Genomic DNA, 20,246 nt, shown 5'->3' on the forward strand with positions numbered 1-20,246 from the left:
TTGCCGTGCTTCCTGGGTTCACCTGTACCCAGAGACACACTAAAATCATTGTAACTCTGGAACCATTAAAGGTATCGTTTTGAAATTTTAAGTATCTCTCACACACTCTACTGCTAATTGACGATAAAATCGTTTATTTAACGTCACTCTGTAAAAACATTGGCGACATTTGTCTTAGATTAAAAACACACACAGGCGCGCACACAAACTTTCCCTTTATGTACATTGGTACAGTCTGTACTGTGTCACCGAAACATTGGTCATTGAACGCGTTATAAAAAAAACCTCACAGGTTGCAGAATTGATCATATGACATACATGAATAATATTCCAACAAAATCGCAACCTCGACAAGTGTCAAAGAAAGACTAACACCTCAGAAAAAAACACACACAAAAATAACAAATAACTAGCAAGACACAGTCCAGGGGGGAGGGGGAGGCGGAGGAGGCGGGGGAGGAGGCGGGGGAGGGTTGGAGTATATGGCGGAGGTTGGACTGGGAAGACAACACTAGGGAAATTGTTTGCAACCTTGACAAGTGTCAAAGAAGACACATCAGAAAAACAAACAAACAAATAACTAACAATAAAATATCTCGAGGCAAGGACTGAGGGGGGGGGGGGGGGGCGGAGGTTGGACAATTGTCGAGGTGCCGTAGGTACAAAACAGAGAAAGCAAATTGACATGACTAGAGGCGAAGAAAACAACAAAAGTGGCGGGGGGGGGGGGGGGGGGGGCAGAGAGGGCGGAGGGGGAGTGGAGTAGGTAGAAACTCAACAATAGACGGCAGACGAAGTAAACAACAACAAAAGAGAAGGAAAAGGTAGAAAGCAAGCAATCGACGACAGGCCAAGAACACAATATGAGGAAAGAGGCGCCGAGGGGGGGGGGGGGGGGGGGGAGATGGAAGGGCTGGGCGGGTGAATGGTAACAGAGAAGTGGGTGGTGGAGGAGGTGACAGAAAGAAAAGAAAAGTCTTGATTTCCTAAGGAGAAAGAAGTGCAATGATCGGTCGAGTCACAATAGAAAAGTTCAGTGTTCGTTCGATCGCTTGTCTGCTTTTTTTTTTTCGAAGCCGGTAATGGGGTTCGGCAGAAGAAATCGCTTTTTACAACTACACCTCGCCCGGTTCAACGAGGTCGCCTGAATAAAGAGCACTAAATTGATGGCAAATGTGTCCGTCTCACTGTCTCGTTGTTCGTCTTTCTCAGTTACTGTTTTCAAACTGCGAGCCGTCAGCCAAACTACGTTTGGGTTGAACACTGAAGCATACACACACCCGATTCCAATTTAACCTTTTTTTTCCCAAACACCAAAACAAGCGTTAGTACTTTAATAGACACAAATAATCTAAACATTTCAAGAGCTACTACTGTGAAACTGCAAGCAAATCATAGATCTACAACTTACAAGAGATCGTAAATCTTGGTCAACGACACAGGCCCCTGTCCATTCTGCTCCTCTAGAAAGGGAGACAATCATTCAAGAACGACGGAGTTATCTCCCTCCACTTCGCAATCATCGGCAATCATATATCGTATTGTATATATTGGATTGGATTGGCCCCATTAGAATTTATGACTCTCCTCAACTTATAGTTATAAAATCCTCACTCGTGTGTCAAATTTGACTTATGCCAATGGTAAATGTGCTGCTACTTGGAAAAGGGCCTTTTTTTTGTAAAAGTCAAACACTGACATTAATTCTAATTAAATTTTATTATAACCACTGTTCATTGTTTCGACACTGTTGTTCAAAGCTCGCGGCAACAAATATCAAACGATGCAAGAACTTGTTGTTGTTGTTTTGTTGTTGTTAATCTGTATTTTTTTTAATTATTTGCGCTTATTATTGACTTTTCTTGTATCGCCTTCGAACGATATCTTGTGGGGTGTTCTTACGTCGTTGTTGTTGTTGTTAAATTCCATTTCCAGAAAGTCTTTAAAACTGCTACCTGTTTTACACAGAAGATAGATGATACTCATCTTATCGTCGCAAAAACAAGGTTATTGAAATCAAGATATTATTTAAAGCATTCATTTTCACAAGAACTTTTGTGTGTGATTTTACCAGCGTTTGTTTTACAATTCTTGTTCAGAAATAGAATGTGTTCCCATCAGAAAACTCGTAACTCGATCACTGCTCTGTTTCCGAAAGTCTAGCTTTTCTCCAAAATGACAAAACACAGTTTCATCTGTTTGTTTTGATAAAGGCGATATAAAGAAAATCTATTATAAAGCGGAGTCAATGATAAAATGCATAATTTCAAAATGTCAGCATTTGTGACGAATTGTTTTAAAGGCATAAACCCGGAAGATTGTTTCATCTATAGAATTATACACATGTCCAACAACGGTCTTCAAAATCTTAGGCGCGCACACACAGAACACTTATAATATGTAAGGCAAAAAAAAACAACGTTGTATGTTTCTGGTAACATGGCTACAAAAATTAGGGTAGGTAGGTAGGGATTTTTGTTTTGTTTTTTGTTTTGTTGTCAGGGTAGAAAATAACTGTACAATGACGCAAAGAGACTGGACTTACTATACAAAGAGAAAGACAACACATTACAAAACAAATGACACAAAAGGGATGCGGGGTTATCCCCCTTGTGTCGTCTGCCGTCTGTTACTTTCGTTTTTACGCTTTTTTATCTTTTTTTTTACAAATGCAATAAAAAAAGTCTAGGGTCGGCGGGAAAAAACTAGGTAGGGTCGGGTGACCGGAAACATACAACTTTTTTTGGTGGACTAATGATAATAATGAACTCTAATGAATCGAGCCTTCTCGCCAGAGCTCACGGCCATGTACAATAGCACGATGTATGTCATCTTCTCGTCTCTTCATTCAATGTCTTCATTGTCTAGCCACTCCGGACCCCAAGTGAAAAAGTCTTGGAAACACTTGACCGGTAGTCCGTGACATTAGCCTTCCGGCAGTGACCCAACACCGACCAGCGGCAGTCATCCGAGAAGAACGATCAGCGATTGGTCGGATCGCGTGACGTCACAGCGTCACTTGGTGCCATCTTGGTTAACTGCTGAATCAGTTGTCTGTCAGTTCGCTCTTGACTGTCTCTGTGTCACGACGTGTACATCGCTCTTTGGATTTTGCTTGGACTTACTAAGATCTTTGGACTACTTGAGGTGTCTCTCAGACCTGAATCATCATCGTCAGTCATCAACGCCAATCTTCAACGTCAACCATCAACGCTTCAACTCGATGTTGTTACTTACTGTTGGTGATTCTTTTCTCTGAATTATCTGTGTCCTTCGAGTGGAGGAGTCGGACTTGGTCGACTACGACAGAGAATCAATCTAGGTATGTACAACTATTGTTTTCGCCTTTCCTGTTCCGCAAGAATTTCTTCAAAGGTTGTCAAAGGCACCGTGTTCGTTCCGCTTTTTGAGCATTTTGTTTTAAACAAAAGAGGGTTTTTCTTACATTTCTCGTCTTTTCAGTTTTCTAACCAACATAAGTAGCTTCAAATAGAGTTTCTCTTAATTTCGGTATGGTTGTGTGAGCTTTTTTTAACCGATTTATAAGAAGAAGTCAAGCCAGAAAGAACAAAATTCCGCCCGCCGCGCCGCTTTTAAGGGATGAATAAGATTTCTCTCACAGCGAAATTCGCCATCGTGCCGCCGCCGCGTCGCTAAATGGAAACATAGCTTCACGCTGTCTAAACGACGGCGTAACCGTAGCTATTGCGTCGTTTGTTTTTTGTTTTCTTTTTAACCTGTGTATTCTCTTCTGTTTTTGTCATTTTGTACCCAGCTGTTTTTTTTATGCTGTTTCCTTTTTTGGGTATGCAATTTTTTTTTTTACTTGTTGTGGTTAGGATTTTATTTTTGTACATTTTTGTTGTTGTTGTTGTTGTTGTGTTTCTTTTTGTCAGTCGTTTATCTTGCTGATTAGAGGTGTTTTCTTCCGGGCCGCGTCTTTCTGGTGTTTTTATGTTTATATTCATGGAAGATCCAGTGTGCAAAAGTAACGGCAGAATCATTTGTTTGGTAACCCGCGGTGGTTTTGTGTGTGTGCTGGTGCTCCAGTTTGCAGTCATGTGTCCCCCGTTTCATCAGATTCCATGTCTGGTTTTTTTCCAGTTCCCTGTCCACCGTCACTGCTTCACGTTCCTGTCACCATGGCTACCTCGTCTTCCTGGCGGATCAAGATTCCAGAGAGTTCTGCAGACCTTGGCCTGCTTGCCTCCCCGACCTGTCTTCCCGCTGCTGCTGCTGCCTCCACCCCTTCCCTCAAGTCTTCGAGGGAGCGTCTGCCTCAGTCCCTGGAACTTGACTATGATGACTCGGTGTATTGTGACGGAGCTTCGCTTGGTGAAATCTCTGAGGATGGGAGGTCTGCGACCACGTGCTTCTTGGACACCAGTGCTTCCAGTGCCTTCGTCTTCCCCTCTTCGCCTGGCTGTGATTCGAGATTGTCTGGCAATGGTGTTTCTGTGTATCGTGAGTGCCTCGGAGTCGGATTATTCTCGTCGTCGGCTGAGAGAGTCTCCAGCTTCTGTGCGCTGACTGTTGACACTTTGTCCACTTGTGAACTTCCTCCTCGTCCCGAGTGTGATGGCCTGTCAGCCACTACTGACAGCTTGTTGGCTGTGTGTGAAGCTAGTGCTCTGGCGCCCGTGTCTCCTGCTCCCTTCATCCGTGATGCTGTGCATTCTGCAAACATTGAACACGTGCGATGTGACACTGTAGACACTCCCAGCCTTATGAACGCTGCCTCTCCCTCTTCCCCTGCAAGTCCTGAACGCGCCGAACACCCTCCCGTGTCACCAGTCTCCAGCAATCCATCCTCCCTTTGTGACAAACTCATTCGCCCGGAGGAGATTCGTCAAGAGAAGCTGCTTGGTCGTGGCGGCTTCGGCACAGTGTCTCTGGGATATTACAAAGAACGAATGGTTGTGTGCAAGAACTTCCACTCCTACATCGACGACGAGGTGGCGAGGGAGACCTACGAGAGAGAACTGAAGGCTCTGGAGTTTGACCTGGACCACGAGAACGTGGTGTCTGTGCTGGGCGCTAGTTCCCTGCAGGGCTGGCAGCCCGGGGCCTGTGTCGTGATGAGCTATGCGGGGAGCGTCACACTGGAATCCTACCTGTCTGACCCACGCCACGAGATGACCTTGCAGCACATGCTGTTCTTCACCAGTCACATGATGGAGGGCCTCAGCTACCTTCACTCGCGGGGCGTCCTTCACCTTGACCTGAAACCCGCTAACTGCGTCTTCTGCCCTGAAGAGCAGACCTTGCGTCTGTGTGACCTTGGCGCCCTGCACGTGGTGGGCGAGACCTGGGGGTCAAGGATCGAGGGCACGGTGGCATTCCGCGCTCCTGAACTCTTTTCCAGCCAAACCCCCGCCCCCTCCTTCCCCTGTGACGTGTACTCCCTGGCTGTCACCATGTGGTGCCTCGACAGCCGCCAGTTCCCCTTCGAGTCTTATCCCCGAGAGTGCATCATCTTCAACGTCGTGCAGAACAACCTCCGCCCGTCCGTGCCAGTGGCTGAGACTGCCATGGATTCTGAGGGGAGTTCGTTTCTTCAGCAGTACCGAGACCTGTACACCGCTTGCTGGTCCGCTGAGCCGAGTCTTCGTCCGACACTGGATGAGGTGATGGATGCGATTTATGACATTGCAGAGCAGTTGTGAGTATGTACGCTAATGTCAATTGATTTGCATTTCAGGTGATGGCCACGGTGCCTCGGCAGGCTTATCCCTGGGACCTTTTCCAAGACAGTCTGGCTTGCCAAGTCGTCCTTTGGGGTTAGCATTTAAAGAATAGGTCGTTCTTGGCGTTGCAGAACAACATGGCTGATGTCTGACTCTTCTGTGTCACGACTGTCTTGCCAGATTGGCGTCTCTCCTTTGCGGATGACGGCCTGCTGAATCGCGTCATCGAGCTAGCGTGGGGGTATGAGGCTGTTCGTGTTGTAGCTGGAAACCGACTTTTGATTTGAAATTTAGATCGTTCTAGGTATATCTACTCCTTCCCTGAGGCATTGTTAGGGACACATTGTTCTGCCACCAAGCTTCATGAGATAAGATGCCGATCCAGGAATTTAAGTAGAGCTTACGCCTTTCCATTTACCTTTCAGACGGTACTGCCTGCCTCCTGTCCTATATATTCGAGAGTCTTCCCTGAGGCATTGGAATCATCTGTTGATGCTGACGATTGCAGTACGTCTCCGGCGCCTTCCAAACCACCAAGTTCGATGCGTTTTGAAGTTTCTTCCCGATCAGTTTTCTTGTCACCGCGCATGACAGAACATCGTCCGTTTAGCCTCCTTAATTTTCATCTCATTTTAATTAGAACTAAACTGAGCAAAACAATTATTGCACCCATTTCGTACCCCAACTAAAACATTCATTGCCGTGTCATTTCATTCTAACTGTATATGCCATTAAAGGCCCTTCAATTGGCTACCGTGCACACTTTTCAGATGAAAGATTCATGTTGTAGGTATCACGTGACCGCTGCCGAAGTTAGGGTACCCCCAAAATGGACCTGACAAAAACGTAATGTACCAATTAAAAAATCGACCAAAATTCAGAATAGGCTTAACTTGGCCACGTTTACAAACGAGGAGAAGGCCAAATCATTTATCTATCCAGATTTGTTTTGCTATCTGGCGTTCAAGTATGGTTCAACAATTATTTGAGAATATACCACCTGCAATGATTAAATCATAAGCTACAAGTAAAAATGTGTAATACAAGGGAGGTGACTGTTATTTCCTGTGTTTGCCTAACTTTTTGTTAGCATGGCGATTTTCCTTGAATGCGGTAAACATTTTTTTTAAATCAAAGACAAAACTAGGTGATGGAATCAAATACCTTTTTAATTTTGTGCATCTCCAATTTTAAGTTTTTGTTCAAGCAATTAAGGAGAGGCTTCTAAAACCCTTCTTGAAATGTGTTTACCACTTGTTTTTGTAGACCCCCTAGCATGAGTGATGCAACCAAACACCTTTACGTAAAGAGTTTTTTTTAATTTTGTGCATTCACCCTTTTCCACAAAAAAATATAATAATTGTGTGCTGTTTCCAGTTTTAAAGCCAGGAGAGGCTCAAATAGCCCCTCATGAAATGCTAAAATTCATTTTCAGCTGGTCAGTTTCAAATACCTTCAAGTTAAACAAGATTTATACATTATGCATCTCCAAAAAGCGTGTTTGTTAGATTTAGAGTCAGGAGAGGCCACCTAAACCCTCCCTAAAATGCTAACATTCATTTTCGGATGGGGAACGCTGCGCCCCTAGACCCCCCAGCAAGGGCGCCGCCCCTTATCCCCGCAGGAGCCTTAGCGGCCCGTGGACCCCGGCCTTCCAAAATGTTCAGTCCTGGCAACATTTTGGGCTCCCACCCATGGGTCACTATTATGAATTTGCAAGTCTTGAAGCTTCGACTATAATTTATCATTTGCTATTTAGGGTGTTTTAAGTAAAGGGCTGCCAGTAGCCCTCACATTTTTAACGCAAAAGCAGCTATGACATTTTGCGCTGTAGTGACTTCATCATGCTAAAAAATCTTTAACGATTTATTGACTAAGCGCACTAAAAATTGTGTCCGATTTTCTCAATCCTTATAGAAGTGAGACAAGCCGTTGGATAGCTGCTGTTAGCACATGTTTTGATGACGTAGCACGCAGCTCTTAGTAGGACGCCCCCTGTCGAAGCCGGAAGTGTTGGGCCTCAGCGTGGCACAGGGGTGAACACCGGTCACTGTGACCTGGTGGCTAACTGCAACACTACGCTAAATATTATTTGATTTTTTTAATTATTTTTGTTAATAAGTTAAAAAAAAAAAAAAATTCAATTCCCGTTTCTTTTCGGTGACGAGAGAGCGGCGCAGTACTGAATTCGCGAGCCAGGATAAGATAAAGTTATTGGCGATATTTGTCAGAACTTGGGGATAATCAGTAGTTCATCATTGGCAGAGACTGATGGGTATACATATTTGTGCCTGACCCAGATACTAGGTATAACTTGTCGCATGCAAAGTCGCTTACTGGAACCATTAGCATTGTCTGTCGTAGTTCTTTACAAAACCAAGGCTATTCGCCAAAATGCGACTCCTTCTTTTCAGTGTTCGGCAGTAATAAAGCTTGTTCGGAACTGCAAGAAAAACCCGTGACAAAGCTCATTTACAGGGGACCCTTAAACACACACACACACACACACACACACACACACACACACACACACACACACACACACACCGTCGTTTTAAATACTTTGTAACTCATGTAACCCATGTGTAAAACGTGTGTCCGTACCCGTTTAATTGCACATAACACATCCACATGGAAACAAACAGCTAACAACAACAAGAGGCGAAGCCTTCAAGGCTCACGTAAGAAATCGACAAACAGTAACACAAACTCAATCACTCCGTCACACACACACACACACACACACACACACACACACACACACACACACACACACACACACACACACACACACACACACACACACACACACACACACACACACACACACACACAGAAAGAGCATAGGTGAAACTGTGCAAGAAAGCAGACGCTAGATCTAGATCTGTCTGTCTGCATGTAGCTTACTTACAGGGACACGACTGCCAACTAGTCTCGGCCCGCTCAAAAAAACAATGACCGAGACTTTCAGTAATTCCTTCGCGTGACGTCAAACCCTCTTACGTCATAATGTGACGTCAATGTAATGTGACGTCTTCAAATGTTAGAGTTTCTACCACATACATACATACGCACGCACGCACAGACAGACAAAAGTTAGCATCGCATAGGCTACACTTACGTGAGCCAAAAATCAATGTGCAAAATAAAAGTCTGCAGGATTAGCATCGAATTGACAAAATCTCGTTACACAGGTCTACGAACCGCATCTCTCGCTACGTCACTGAGTCGCTCATGGCAATCATGCTAGACTACAGAAATAAGTTAGACTATGGATTAGACCGGACAGATCTCTGGTTAGACCACAGGCGGAAGGTATCGTTCACTACACAAACACTATCATAATAAGACTACTAAGTAGTCTGATTATGATAGTGTTGGTGCAGTGAACGATACCTTCTGCCTGTGGTTAGACAGAACAGCAATTATGACGTCATATGCTATGGATGAAACGTGTCGGTACATGACGTCATTTCCTGAACAATTCAAGTCTAGATCTGTGCAGAGATACTGTAGATCTCTGATCTGTGTATGCATTTCACTTGAATCGATTCATGAATGTAAATCACGCATGATTCAACTGTTTTAAGGCAAGCAACTTCTACAGAAAAACAACCCTTGTGTATCATATTCGCCAGTTCATCATGAAAGTGTGCTCAGTCCCTTGGAAGCTACTACTGGCATGTGAGTAAAATTGTCTTTTCTTTCGCACTGCTTTATTTCTCTGTGTTTTCTACTGAGCACCAGGAAAATGGCCCCAACCCCCTCCGGACCCTCCCACCTAATAAATGCTCCCACCCCCCCCCCCCCCCCTCCGGACCCCCCCCCCTCTGAAAAACTCCACAACAACACACAACTGCTCCCTGTGTGTGTGTGTGTACGTACGTGTGTGTTTGTGAGAGAGAGTGTGTGTGTGTGTGTGTGTGTGTGTGCGTGAGAGAGAGAGAGAGAGAGAGAGAGAGAGAGAGAGAGAGAGACAGAGAGAGAGAGAGAGAGAGAGAAAGTTGATTCAGTTACTATGTGTTTTATTGTTTTGAGGCATATATAGGGCATTTAATACATATGATTATTTTCAAAATGAAGCACATAAAAAAACACACACACACACACGAAAGATCTCTGTCTCTTTCACTCACTCTTTCCTCTCTCTTTCAGTCTCTCTCTCTCTCTCTCTCTCTCTCTCTCTCTCTCTCTAGACTCTCTCTCTCTCTCATGCACACACACCACACCACACACCCCCACCACACACACACACCCCACCACACACACACACAACCTGCATTTGAGTTTGCCTGTATGTATGCGTGTGTGTGAATGTACGCACATTCTTTTTGACTCACTAGATGTGTATGTATGTCTCTGGTTATATGAAGTCTTATATCGCGCGCGTATCTCCAGACTCGGACTCAAGGCGCAGGGATCTATTTATGCCGTGTGAGATGGAATTTTTTACACAATACATCACGCATTCACATCGACCAGCAGATCGCAGCCATTTCGGCGCGTATCCTATTATTTTCACGGCCTATCATTCCAAGTCACACTCACACGGGTATTTTGGTGGACATTTTTTTTATTTTATCTATGCCTATACAATTTTGCCAGGAAAGACCCTTTTGTCAATCGTGGGATCTTTAACGTGCACACCCCAATGTAGTGTACACGAAGGGACCTCGGTTTTTCGTCTCATCCGAAAGACTAGCACTTGAACCCACCACCTATGTTAGGAAAGGGATTAGAAAATTGCTAACGCCCTGACCCAGGGTCGAACTCGCAACCTCTCGCAAGTGCGTTACCACTCGGCCACCAGGTCCTTGGTTCAGGTAAAAAAAAAAAGATTGAAACTAGAGATTTGAATCTTATTATTTAAGGGGTTGATGCCTCGAAACATTACCCAAGTCTGATTGACCCTGGTTAAAAATGAGGAAATTGTGGTAATCTTGAACTTTAGTGTGTTAAATTAATGTTACGACAAATTTCGTTGGCTTGATTACAGGGACCTGTATTAAAAATAAGTAAAAAATGCCACTGGATTCCGAGCTATGAATTTAACACACTAAAGTTCAAGATTACCGATCGAAATTGTCGTTTTCTTTCAAAGTTTATGCAGTTGGAGCAGCAAATAATTTGTTTCCAGGGCCGGATCTGGGGGGGGGGGGGGGGGTGTCCTGGGGTTCCGGACCCCCCCCCCCCCCCCCGGCCATCCAATGTACCTTTCAGAGAGAAAAAAAGTGGACTTTTTAAGCTCTTCCCCCAACTCCCTCAGTTTATTTGGTCTTCTGGACCCCTGCCTTCAGTTGGACCCCCCCCCCCCCTCAAACGAACTTGGTCCGGCCCTGGTTTCTGATAAATATTGCCCAAGATGAAGGTCAGTCGTGTGAGCATTTGCTCCTATTGTTTTGACAGTTGTGTGGCAGGCCAAAATGATGAACCAAGAATGCGCCCAAGATATTAAATACTCACAGGATTGGGGTGAGTAAATCTTTTATCAACGTGTCTTTCGTCGGGTTATTGCTCTTTATACAACTCCTGGATTAAATGTAGTTGATTATTTTTAGACAAGTGAGAAATTAGAACGAACTACTTTGATTACACCAAAAATCACACGTGGATTATTCGAAGTAAGAATAAAGAGGGCTAAAAAATAATCAACACTAGAATTTATTTTTAGAACATTTGAAACCCAGACGATTGGACCCTGTTGCGGAAGAATACGTACAACGTTGACTCAAAACTGTAACAACAATGGCTGACGTGTATGAAGTACACGCATACCTCGCCAGGTTTGTTTCTGTGACTATAGTCGACAGACGATGCCATTTGCTTTGTGTGTGTTTTTGTTGTTGCTTACTGTACGTGTAAAATCCAGTTCTTTAACAGGCAACAAACCTTGCAAATTTCCAGAAGCTGCAATCTGAAGCGACCTATCTCTGACCATCTCTGATTCTAGCAGACGATCTCTCCAATGTTTAACACAAAATCAGCAAACTCTCCTGTCACATAGAACGTCCATTATATAGTGCAATGTTGAAATGAAGTTACCGGTCTGAAACATTTAGTCGTTTCTTCTGAGACAATGCTTGTTCTCTTATCATCTACAGATTTACCGCAGCCTTCACCACGCGAATTCACAACAGAAGTCAGACTTTCGAACATATACAATCTACGTAGGCAAGCACGATACGTCATGACGTCATATGATTCCTAGCATATTGACGTAATGCTAAACATCCGGTTATCCCGAGTTTTCTCCGTAATACATGTCCGTGGGTTTTTCAATGTTCGGTTATTTCCGTGGCTTCATGCGGAAAGGGAACCGTCGTCTGCTATCAACGACATGGACCATTCTGGTCCTTGTTGCTGACAAAAACATGATTTTAACACAGAATGTAAAGTGTCAGAATAGCTATATAAACGCTATTGTGTTTTAATCGTAGCAATGGGGTCCGATATTTAGACCAGACAAGTATAATGCCGACGAGTCGGAGACTAAGAATAAAGTAAAAGAATAGGGACTATTTGAATGACGCGCATTTGACACTCTGAGTGATTAGGCTGAAATGAAATTGCGTACAAAATGTCGTCTGCATGACTGCATGTTCGACCCGTGTTGTTCGTTGTATAAATAGCTTAAACAATGACGACAACTCGTTGATTACTGGAAAATAAACCACTCGTGGGTATTTGCAGCCGCTTGGTAATTCACCAAGCGGCTGCAAATACCCACTCGTGGTTTATTTTCCAGTAATCAACTCGTGGTCATTGTTTAAGCTCTATTTTATCAACGTGTCTTTTGTCGGGTTATTGCTGTCTTTTATCAACGTGTCTTTCGTCGGGTTATTGCTGTCTTTTATCAACGTGTCTTTCGTCGGGTTATTGCTGTCTTTTATCAACGTGTCTTTCGTCAGGTTATTGCTGTCTTTTATCAACGTGTCTTTCGTCGGGTTATTGTTGTCTTTTATCAACGTGTCTTTCGTCAGGTTATTGCTGTCTTTTATCAACGTGTCTTTCGTCAGGTTATTGCTGTCTTTTATCAACGTGTCTTTCGTCGGGTTATTGCTGACTTTAATCAACGTGTCTTTCGTCGGGTTATTGCTGTCTTTTATCAACGTGTCTTCGTCGGGTTATTGATGTCTTTTATCAACGTGTCTTTCGTCGGGTTACTGATGTATTTATATAACAAATCTGAGAAAAACGGCACAAGAACATCCCTTCTTTATTTCCATTTCGCATTAAATAAATATCCATTCATCAAATTTAATACAAGATACAAGATACAAGAAGTTTTATTGTCCTCATCAATACAAGGAAATTTGGCATGCGTGTGGCAAGACATGATACACTGATACATAGACATTTACAAAACACAACTGAAGTTCAATATCAGCAAACCCTTACGCAACATACCCACTACTTCAGACACACAGACTACATGTGCCCCTCGGACGTACGCAACCCACAATTCACCCAGTCATACAGTTCCACATGCACTTACTCATTCATGCAGCACTCTAGCACCCGGCCATGTACAACTCACACACTGGGGCCCTCATACGGCTACATATTGCATTATAACACCCGCACAAACATTACAACCTCAAACATCGTTCTAGATCTACAACTAACAAGCATACCTCCACTATCATGCACCGAATACATCATCATACATTACATCATAACATATTGCATTATAACACACGCACAAACATTACAACATCAGACATCGTACTATATCTACAACTAACAAACAATCATACACTATCAAACACCAAGTACATCATCGTTCATTAAATTACATCGTACCACCCCCCCCCACCCCACCCCACCATACATTCACAATCGACACAGAATACATCATCATACATATATACATTACATCATAACCCCCATACATTATCACAAATTACATTACATCATACCCCCCCCCCCCTATACGTACCACAGTTCACAGCACTCATTGTCCTTCCGCAGTCACAGTTCGCATCACCCATAGTCCTCACAGCACAGTTCACATCACCCATAGTCCTCACAGTAACATTTCACAGCACTCAAGTCTATCTAGTATACTACATGTTTCACATTCACCGGGACTGGTTGTAGAGTCGTACAGCCATCGGGAGGAACGAGTCCGGCCTCATCCGGTAAGATCTGTTGAGTAGTTTTTGAGATATGGTTTCCACACACACACACGAACGCACTATCACAGACACAAAGACACAGATACACACATACACACTCACACACCAAGGGCGGATCCAGGATCTTAAGGAAAGGGGGGGCCACCCAAACATTTTTGCACAAACTTGAAGGCGCGAAGCGCCTGAATTGAGGGCGCTTGCGCCCTAATTGAGGGCGCGAAGCCCCCAAACATGCTAGGGGGGTTCGGGGGCATGCCCCCCCCCCCCCCCCCAGAATTATTTTTTTCAAGGAAGCAAAATGCTGCAATCTAGGGCCACCTGAGCTCAGAAACTGTCATTTCTCTCTCTCTCTCTCCCTTTTTTTCCCTGAAGGGGGGCCCGGGTCCCCTTAACCCCCCCTAAATCCGCCACGCACACACACACTTGCAGACACACACACACACCTGCAGACACACACACACACACGAACGCACTATCACCGACACACACACACGCACGCACGCACGCACACACACACACACACACACACACACACACACACACACACACACACACACACACACACACACACACACACAGGTCGCACACAAGTGGGAAATAAAAGGCCAGTCCCAAGCGGGGGGTGTGTCTCTCGAATCTGAAATGTAGCTAATGCCAGTCAAGTCCCGCTACTGTCAAGGAAAAACATACACAGGGAAAAGCAACAGTAAACACTTGTACGTAGAAAATTGCCGTTTGAAAAGCACACCCCTTTCTTTTAAAGGCACACCCCTTTTCCGTGCAAACAGTATGGCTCACCGTCTCAGTTCTGGCCAGGCTTTTATATGGAATATATTAAGACCATCCCTCCGGCATTTGGTCACATACCAAAAAGCAACATTCTGACGTGGTGGTTTGAAATTTGTTGATGAATTTATTTCTTGATAAGCCACTGGTTGCATTTACGAAACAACTCGTTACAAAATGCCGGACGGGCGCAGTGGCGTGGTGGTAAGACGTCGGCCTCCTAATCGGGAGGTCGTGAGTTCGAATCGCGGTCGCTGCCGCCTGGTGGGTTAAGAGTGGAGATTTTTCCGATCTCCCAGGTCAACTTATGTGCAGACCTGCTAGTGACTTAACCCCCTTCGTGTGTACACGCAAGCACAAGACCAAGTGCGCACGGAAAAGATCCTGTAATCCATGTCAGAGTTCGGTGGGTTATGGAAACACGAAAATACTCAGCATGCCTACTCAACGAAAGCGGAGTGAAACTGACTATGCTCTGAGAGAGCATAGTGTGGGGAACCCAAATGGGCAAACGAGCTCACACGTAACCAGAAAATTCTGGAACGCTGAAGAAGAAGAAGAAGAAGTTACAAAATGGCCACTGTGCGCAGAGGGCGCCCATGCTGTTCATTATTAGTATGTGACCAAGTGGAGGGGTGGCACTATCCCATGTGCAAGACTAGTGGCTAGATCTGCGATGGATAAGCTTTACACGAACAGAATTTGCCTTTAGCACTGTGTTCAAACACTAGTTTTTAGGTGTGTGGGATCAGTTTTCCATACCTGAAACCTGACCGAACTGTGTACCTCTTTGGGGGTGATTTGAGACTCGTTTGTTGTTGTTGTTGTTGTTGTTGGTCGGGGTGGTGGTGGTGGTGTTGATATTTTGTTCTTTTCTCGAAAATATGCCACAACTGAAGCTCTTGTCTTTTTTCAGAACCGGGAGACACGGAGACCTGTCAACTTATCGAGCAGAATAATAACGGTGTGTTAACTGATTCCGTTCGTACGCCAAGTTAATATGTAAAATATCTTTTGTTTGTTTGTTTGTTTGCTTAACGCCCAGCCGACCACGCAGAGCCATATCAGGGCGGTGCTGCTTTAACATATAACGTGCGCCACACACAAGACATAAGTCGCAGTACAGGCTTCATGTATCACCCAGTCACATTATTCTGACACCGGACCAACCAGTCCTAGCACTAACCCCATAATGCCAGACGCCAGGCGGAGCAGCCACTAGATTGCCAATTTTAAAGTCTTAGGTATGACCCGGCCGGGGTTCGAACCCACGACCTCACGATCACGGGGCGGACGCCTTACCACTGGGCCACCGTGCCGGTTGTAAAATATCCTTAGGGTTGAATAACTAAATGGATTGACACAGGTCACATAAGGAGTTCTCTTGAACATTATTCAATGAAGCTAGAACTTTTTTCTTTTTTTTGGGGGGGGGGGGGGGGTGGGCCTCACGATCACGGGGCGGACGCCTTACCACTGGGCCACCGTGCCGGTTGTAAAATATCCTTAGGGTTGAATAACTAAATGGATTGATACAGGTCACATAAGGAGTTCTCTTGAACATTATTTAATGAAGCTAGAACATTTTTATTTTATTTTTTTATTTTTTTTTGTTGGGGGGGGGGGGGGGGGGGTATAGGGGTCATAATCAGGAATTAGAATCCACCTTTTAAGACAGGTCTACAAAAACCTGAGAAAATCAGGTCTTAAAATGGGGGTAAACTTAGAGGCTATGAACAGTCTTAGGAAACAGTGTCTTAAAAATGTCTTATCGGGGGTTTTGGGCCTTAACTGGAAAGGCGTCTTCTAAGGGGCAAGGTGGCCCAGGCAGGGGCGGGGGTAACGAAGGCGAGTCGTGTGCAAGCAGTTTAGTTTAGTTGCTTTTCTTGTTGTTTTGTATTGTTTGTTTATGTGTTTTCCCCACGAGTGGGCTTTTATTTCTGTTTGTTTGTGCTTGTGTCCTTGTGTGTTTATTTATCAGCCAGATACGTTTTCGTTAATAATTGTTTGTCTGTGCACTTAAAAGACCGTTGGGTCGATATATTTGTGAATGTATTGTTTTGTCAGTAACACACGTTCCAACAGCCTACCTTTCTTGTTTTTTTGATTCTGTGTTTATTTATCGTTTATTTGTTTGTTGTTTTCAGCTTCAGAGTCGTGCTGCATGGCCGCAGAAAACATCAGACCGCTTGCTAGCCACAGTAACCCGGCCAACGCCACGGTTTCGCAACAAACGTGTCGCTCTCTCAACGAGTGTTTCGCAGATTGTTTCAGCACTTCAAGTATGGTTAATCAGTGTTACGCTATAATCTACGAAAAAACAAACCTATCCTACAGTGAAGCGAGACCGTGTATCATTCTCAACGACTTGTTTGAACGTGGGACGAGGTCTTATGGGTCACTGACCTTCATCAATACGTGCCTGGTCAATCGTGGTAATATTCTGTCCTTTTTTTTGACTCACTTGAGTAATTGTTGAGTATTAGGATTCATATGATTGTGTCTGTCCGTCCGTGGATAATAAAACTTAACGTTGAGGTTATATCGGAAGTTTATAAAGCTAGATCTCTGAAACTGTGCACACGTTTAGGGTTTGATGATTTTACGAAGTGACCCCAGTTTGATTGACCCTCGTCATGTGTTAGGGTCACAGGGGGTCTTGTTTGATTCATAATATTACCTAACATTGACGTGATCTCAGGCGTTTTTGAAGCTAGAGCTTTGAAACTTTGAACACTTCACTTGTAATCTACCGACGTGACCCTAGTTGTGTTGACCCCTGTCACATGTTTGGGTCACAGCGGGGTCATGTTTGTTAAAGCTTTACATTGAGCTTTTCTCAGGTTGTTTTTTTTGGAGTAAAAGCCTCCAAATTTCACGAAATTGTAGGTGTCGGTAATCAACAGACATTACTAGAATGTGACTTGTTTTCATCAAATTGTAGAGTCCCAGCATGAAAATGTTTGCTGGAAAAGATTTTCACCACTGAAAATGTCCATTGAGCTATCAAGGATAGAATTCTTGACCTCAGCAAGCTATGATGTCATTTAATTGTTTAATTTGGTCAGTCTTGGCTAGTCTGTTGGTGATGACATCATGTTATGACGTCATAGTGTCAGAAATGAGGTCACTTATGTGTCTGAGCATACATACTTTGTCTATAAATAGAGAATACCACATGGCTTGCTGTGTCGTACCAGATTTACACGAGTTTTTTTTTTAAATATTGAACTGCGAGCCAAAGCGAGCTGTTCACTATTTGAAAAAGCAACGAGTGTAAATCTGGTACGACACAGCAAGCCATGTAGTATTCTGTTTATCCTACATACTGTACTTACGTGTATATTACTGAAAATGTTTTGCCGTCGAGGCAGCTAAATTGAAGACGCTTGTTTTGAAACCTCGATCTCTTCTAAAGCCTCGTGCAATCTATTACGTCAAAGCAAAGAAACGTCACTCTGAAAGTGTGGCGTGACGTGTTAGTTCTAAAGATTCATCGAGGGTAATTAGCGAGCGCAGTTTTTGTTTCGATAATGACGTTTGTCTCGGTGACTTTGGCATCATAAGCAGTGGAAAAACAGGTCCCTGCCAGACTTGCTTGACATGACCTCATTTACATGATATACACACGTGTGATTTGAACGATTATTATCTCACGGGTGTTTCTCTCACGTATGTAGGATAATTATTATTATTATGATTTTTGTTAAAAAAATCTTTAAATTTTTTTTATTTGGTGGAAGTTAAGTACATCAGGGGATGGTGGTGGGAAGGAGGTTGGTTTGAGTATAATGTGAAATATTCTTTCGGTTCAATAGCTAAATGGATTGATACAGGTCACATGAGGAGGATCACGTTTGTGTCAATCAATGAGACTTGAAAGTTCTCTTGAACATTATTTTACGAAGCAGGATCAGCTTTTTTTTTTTTTTTGGGGGGGGGGGGGGGAATCCTCCTTTTAAGACCTACAAAACCCTACTGCAAATGACGAAGGAGAGTCGTACAAAGCATTTGCTTTTCTTGTTTCATTTTCATTAATTTATTATCATGTCATTGCTGGGAAATATTTGGTGTAATGAAGATTTGTTGTACCAGCAATTACTTTTCTTGTTCATAATTTTTTTTCTAGAATTTAGCAATGATTCACATACATAGCAAGACATACTTTGTAATAATGTGCACGGCGCCCTACGCAAAAAAATATTCAGAAAACTTAAAACAATGCAAATGAGAGCAGGGAAGCACTGTTCCTTCAGATTTTAAATTCTGCTTACTGGAATCAAATGTCTCACAAACTCTGTGTGTGTGTGTGTGTGTGTGTGTGTGTGTGTGTGTGTGTGTGTGTGTGTGTGTGTGTGTGTGTGCGTGTACATGCGTGCGTGTGTGTGTGTGTGTGTGTTTGAGATCAGCAACAACACGGACGGCGACAACAACAAGACCAACGACTACACGGAGAACGACAAGAACAACTACACGGAGAACGACAACTACACAAAGACCAACAACTACACGAAGTCCGGCAACAACTCGAAGACCAGCAACAGCAATACCAACAACTACAACAACAACACCAACAACTACACGAAGAACGACAACTACACGAAGACCAACAACTACACGAAGAACGACAACTACACGAAGACCAACAACTACACGAAGAACGACAACTACACGAAGACCAACAACTACACGAAGAACAACAACTACACGAAGAACGACAACTACACGAAGACCAACAACTACACGAAGAACGACAACTACACGAAGACCAACAACTACACGAAGAACGACAACTACACGAAGACCAACAACTACACGAAGAACGACAACTACACGAAGACCAACAACTACACGAAGAACAACAACTACACGAAGTCCAGCAACTACACGAAAACCAACAACTACACGAAGAACGACAACTACACGAAGACCAACAACTACACGAAGAACGACAACTACACGAAGACCAACAACTACACGAAGAACAACAACTACACGAAGTCCAGCAACTACTCGAAGACCAGCAACAGCAATACCAATACCTTCCATACCGACAACAGCGCCAACCACGAATACATTGACTACCCCGTCTTCTGCCATCAAGGACAACTCCCCCCAGAACATACATTCTACGTCAGAAAAACATATCGGCAATGGCCAATCATCGATACCACCCCGTGATATAGGTAAGAATATGTGACCCTCCACCACGGAATGAGTCGCATGTCATCTTTGCATGATTTTCATATTTGTACATGTTCCTAAAGAGTTTTATATGCTCTATCCAGTGGTGAAAACCGTTTTAGAAAAGAGCAAAATCTGTTTGAGTTATAAGCCTGTGACTAAGGTGACCCTCACACTGTTACCAGACACTCCACAACAGGCTATTTTTGGTGTTAAAAACGCGTTTATTTGCGTTTTGGCGTTACTTAGGTTAACCAGACATATGCATGCCGTAGGAAATTGTTTTCTCACCTTCCCTCACATGGTTTAGTTTATTTCGGAATCGTTTTGGGCGATAATCCCAGGGCCGGACTACCGGGGGGGTTATGGGGGTTGCGCAACCCCCCCCCCCCCCCTAGCCTAAACATGTACCTTACTTATTTAATTTTTTTTTATTATTGCTTATTTTATG

At 43.8% G+C, this 20,246-nt stretch overlaps 2 protein-coding genes across 2 annotated transcripts in view; both read left to right on the top strand.

Annotated features, from left to right (window-relative positions):
- LOC138948777 (uncharacterized) overlaps positions 1 to 20,246 on the top strand; it is a 408,503-nt gene that overhangs the window by 241,004 nt on the left and 147,253 nt on the right. The window lies entirely within an intron of this gene.
- LOC138947944 (putative uncharacterized protein DDB_G0282499) lies at positions 14,789 to 19,792 on the top strand. The gene is made up of 3 exons (XM_070319469.1): positions 14,789 to 14,815; positions 16,759 to 16,812; positions 19,016 to 19,792. Exons 1-3 carry the CDS (start codon positions 14,789 to 14,791, stop codon positions 19,790 to 19,792), a joined length of 858 nt encoding a protein of 285 aa, XP_070175570.1.

This window comes from Littorina saxatilis, linkage group LG15 (genome assembly GCF_037325665.1).
Source record: "Littorina saxatilis isolate snail1 linkage group LG15, US_GU_Lsax_2.0, whole genome shotgun sequence".
NCBI classification, from domain to species: Eukaryota; Metazoa; Mollusca; class Gastropoda; order Littorinimorpha; family Littorinidae; genus Littorina; species Littorina saxatilis.

Bases quoted from the DNA above. Each gene is read 5' to 3' on its own strand.
- LOC138947944 (XM_070319469.1), top strand. From the start codon at position 14,789: ATGCCGGACGGGCGCAGTGGCGTGGTG. The intron at 14,816-16,758 runs GTAAGACGTCGG...TGTTGTTTTCAG, and splicing joins ACGGGCGCAGTGGCGTGGTG to CTTCAGAGTCGTGCTGCATG. The intron at 16,813-19,015 runs GTAACCCGGCCA...TGTGTGTTTGAG, and splicing joins CAGACCGCTTGCTAGCCACA to ATCAGCAACAACACGGACGG.